The 4131-nt window shown below is 38.1% G+C and overlaps 1 protein-coding gene across 2 annotated transcripts; it reads right to left on the bottom strand.

Annotated features, from left to right (window-relative positions):
* Positions 1 to 3167, bottom strand: LOC104700187 (receptor like protein 23-like). Of its 2 annotated transcripts, XM_087456716.1 has the most exons (2): positions 1643 to 3092; positions 1384 to 1535 (listed from the first exon to the last, which is right to left on the bottom strand). In XM_087456716.1, the coding sequence occupies exons 1-2, from the start codon at positions 2959 to 2961 to the stop codon at positions 1523 to 1525; spliced, it is 1332 nt and encodes a 443-aa protein (XP_087312842.1). In that variant the 5' UTR covers positions 2962 to 3092; the 3' UTR covers positions 1384 to 1522. The 2 variants fall into 2 exon arrangements, with proteins under 2 accessions (XP_010413960.2, XP_087312842.1); XM_010415658.3 differs by having other exon boundaries at positions 1 to 3167.
* Between the last annotated feature and the right edge of the window lie 964 nt (positions 3168 to 4131).

The following is a 4131-nucleotide window of genomic DNA, read 5'->3' as shown; positions in this document are numbered from 1 at the left end:
ATTAACCTACTATATATACCTCTGTTACAGTTATGCATATTATCTACCGTGTGAAAACAAATTAACACGGAGGATAAATCTCATAGTACTATGCAGAGACGTTTGTGCGTTAATATGATGCATATATTATTCAAAATCACATTTTTTAAAACATTTTTTACATCAAAAGACCTTTATATTAGTGTAAAGTGTGTAACAAACCACACGTAAACAGAGAATTCACCATACCTTATAGGAAAACAAATAGAACAGAGCATCTGACAAAGATAAAACAAACACAGAAGAAACTTCAATTACAAGACCAACAAAAACTTGACAGACAACCAAAGGACAAAACTAAAAAACGAAATAGTCCGGCCTGTATGAAGCAATGACTTGTGCTATTACCAATCCAAGCAACACTCCAGACCCGTACCCTATTGCCACTGCTTTCCAATTCAACACTTCTTCTTCTTCTTCTTTCTCCTCTTCTTGCTCATGGTGTTGCATCGGAGGTGCACTAGTGCTGAAGCAAGTGTCATCCAGAGGGAGACCACAGAGCCCTGCATTCCCTTCAAAGGAGGATTTAGCTTGCCCAGTAATCTGCGTACCTTGTGGTATTTCACCCTTGAGTTGGTTATGAGACACATTTATGAACGCCAAAAACGAGAGGCTCCCGAGTCCATTAGGAATAGTCCCCGAGAGTTGGTTTCTTGACATGTCTAGTGACTCGAGCTCCTTAAGATTGGCCACAGACAGAGGAATATGGCCTGAGAAGGCGTTGTTCGATAGGTTGAGCGCAATCAGTGCCTTCAAAAGACCAATAGATTCAGGAATCTGTCCTTCCAGTCTGTTCCCAGAAAAATCCATGGTGGCAAAGGAAGTGAGGACCTTGGCTTGCTCCATGTGTAAACCTTTGTATTGTAAATCTATAGCATCCATATAACCATAGCCGCCTTGATCATACATCAACTTCTCGTATGCCATATATAAACCCCCATACTCATTCATCTCGGTTGATGATGCTTTCCAATTCACAAAGTAATCATGCGGCAAGCTTCCACTAAACTTATTGTCGGAAATCTCAAATATCCTTAGCTCTGGAAACCCGAGAGGTCCTTGACGAGGAGGAGAGATAGGACCAAAAAATTTGTTTGAGCGGAGGGTGAGGACTTGCAAATTCGGTAGAGCTTTGAGCCAGAAGGGAAACTTGTCTTCAATTTTGTTGTTTATGACGCTTAGAAACTTAAGAGATGAGCAATTCACAAGAGACCTTGGAAGCTTCCCTGTTAATCGGTTATAGCTAACATCAAGTGTCCGTAGAGAGGCACCGGCACAGACGGCGTCAGGGATACTTCCTTCCAGGTTGTTGTTCCGGAGATACATAAGTTCCAAATTACTCAAACATTGAGGAATCGGACCAGTGAAGTTGTTGTAGGATAGATCGATACTAGTGAGAGAGCTTATGTTGCAGATTGAAAGAGGTATCTCACCTGTAAAATGATTTCTACCCACAGAGAAGCCTTTGATAAAGAGCGGTAGATTAGGAAATGCTCCTTCAAACATGTTTGAATCCAACAATAAAAACATCACTGACGAATTTACTAAAACTTCCGCCGAACCTTGGAAACCTGTAAAATAATTATTTTCAATAATCACTGACCTCAGACGAGGAAGGCTCCATAACCACTCAGGGATTTTTCCTTCCATTCTATTGTTGGATAAGTCTAGAAACTGCAACTTCTCAAGGGTCCTTAAGATGCTCGGGAACTCGTTGATGTCGCAGTGCTTCAAGGTCAACATTTCCAAGGTCAACGGGATGTATGAATTTGAACTTAAACTGTCCGCAGATATTCTGTTGCCGGAAAGGTCGAGAGACGTCAAAGATTTTAGAGAGGAGACGAGGTTTAAGTCTATTGGGTAGCTTGTGTTTAGGAAAGAAAGGTCAAGATACTTAAGATTGGTGAGCTTTGAGATAGACTCTAGGATTTTTCCTTCAAAATAGTTAACCCCAAGGTACATGAACTCAAGCCTAGATGAGGTAGGGGAGTTAGAAACTTCGATTGAACCAGCAAGATTGTTTCCACGCAAATCAAGTTTTGATAAGAAAGGTAGAGTGAGGAGAGAAGAAGGGATGACTCCAAAAAAATTATTATGTGAAAGGTCTATTACGGAGAGGTTGGTTAGATTCTGTACAAGTGGGAAACTACTAGTGAGCTCGTTTCGGTCAAGCCGCAAGTTAGTTAACCGGGTCAGGTTACTAATTGTGGAAGGAACTTGACCAGAAAAGCCATTAGAGGAAAGAAACAAGTGCTCTAATCTGTGGAGGTTGCCAAATTTGGAAGGGAGTGAGGAACTAAAGTTGTTGAAAGAGAGGTCAAGGTAACGTAGGTGGTAAAATTCAAAGAGACTACTGTTGGGATTGAGAGTCCCGGAGAAGTGGTTATATGAAAGGTCTAAAACAGCGAGCTTGCTTAGACTCCGTACAAGTGGGAAACTACCAGTGAGCTTGTTATAGGAAATGTCTAATTGAGAAAGCAGGCTTAGGTTACTGAATGAGGAAGGGACTTGGCCGAGGAAGCCATTAGAGGAAAGAAACAAACCCTCTAATCTTTTGAGATTTCCAAACTCGGAAGGGAGTGAAGAGGAGGCAAAGTTATTGTTTTGGAGATCAACGTAACGAAGCTGATGAAACCCGAAGAGGCTGCTGCTGGGCTTCAGAGTTCCACGGAGACATTCCCTTAGCTGTAGCACTGTGACGGCACCCGTCGCGTTATCGCACCAAACTCCATTAAAGTGGTCACTGTGGTTGCAACCACGGGTGTCAAACTCGTTCATGAACTGTGTAAAAGCTTGAATCTGGTGGGGACGACAGGCCACAATACCAGTAAAATGAATTTTTAAAGTAAAAATGCTTGCATGGGAGACGCAACAGAGTAAAAGTAGCGAAAGAAAATGAAAATGCAAATGCAACTTCGACATCGTTGTAATGAAATATTTTTAAAAGAATGATTTTGGTTAAGAAATGTGAGAGAGAAGATGGGTATAAATACAGATATGTGGTTTTGCACTGGAGCACAACAATTTGACGAAGAAAAAGTTAAAGCTATGTCAAGTCTATGACTCTATGTATTCGCGAATAGAATGGTTAAGCCACTAAAATCCTGAAGTGATTTCTACGTTACTTAAAAATCTCTTAACGTATAACTTGGGATTGGAATCATTCCCTTGACATATAATGTCAATCACATATATATGTTCAAGATTACAAAAATAAATGTAGCATAACGACAAAAACACATTGGATACGTTTGTCGAAGAATTTAGAATTAGAGCTATGTGAAGTCTTTGTATTCGGGCTTGAAGAAAAGTATTGTTAAGCAGCTACGTGCCACTCAAATCATGAAGAGTATTCCACGCTGATAGAACTGGAATTGTATGAGTATGAAACTTTTCACATATGTTCAAAATTACAGAAATAAACGTAGCATAACGACAAACACATTGGATACGTTTGTCAGCTTGTGGATCGAAGACTTTTGTAGCTCTTTAAAACCATAAAATCTTAATAAATCTCTAGAATATTCTAGAAATTTTTAAAAAAGTAAATATTTAAATAAATGAAATTTTTTCATATTTCTTTATCAAAAATTCTCCATAAGAGGATGAACACATTTACAGATACAAGGTTACATCTGTAAAGATCCTGCCACTTTATATTACCAATTGATATTGACATCTAAACTCTATGGTTTTGATTGGTGAACATAAACAAATTGTTACAAGTGGTATAATTTTTAATTTTTACCAATCACAAAAACTTTATCAAAAATTTTATTAAAAATTTTACTTTCTGCTTTTTTATACAGTTTTTATTTACAACTTTTTTTACAGTTTATACTATCCGTAACAATTAACAGTTTTTCTGTACCGCTTTGACTATGTTACCAATGGGACCCATATGTCTACAAAAAGAACATCAATCTTTAACTAATCAAAATTACTATTAATAAATGATTTATGTAATAATATATATAATAATAAAAATATTCTTTTACACTGTGATATTTGGTGTTGTGGTTGAATTAAAAAAGAATATTGGATGCTAAAATTGAAAGAACTAGATTTTACCCCGCGGTACACCGCGGGCAT

This window comes from Camelina sativa, chromosome 7 (genome assembly GCF_030686135.1).
Source record: "Camelina sativa cultivar CO46 ecotype springtype chromosome 7, ASM3068613v1".
NCBI lineage: Eukaryota > Viridiplantae > Streptophyta > Magnoliopsida > Brassicales > Brassicaceae > Camelina > Camelina sativa.
Note: the sequence above shows the minus strand (reverse complement) of the source record. Positions and strands in the feature narration are given on the sequence as shown.

Excerpts from the sequence above, each read along its gene's own strand:
- LOC104700187 (XM_010415658.3), bottom strand. The coding sequence starts at position 2,961 with ATGTCGAAGTTGCATTTGCATTTTCATTTTCTTTCGCTACTTTTACTC.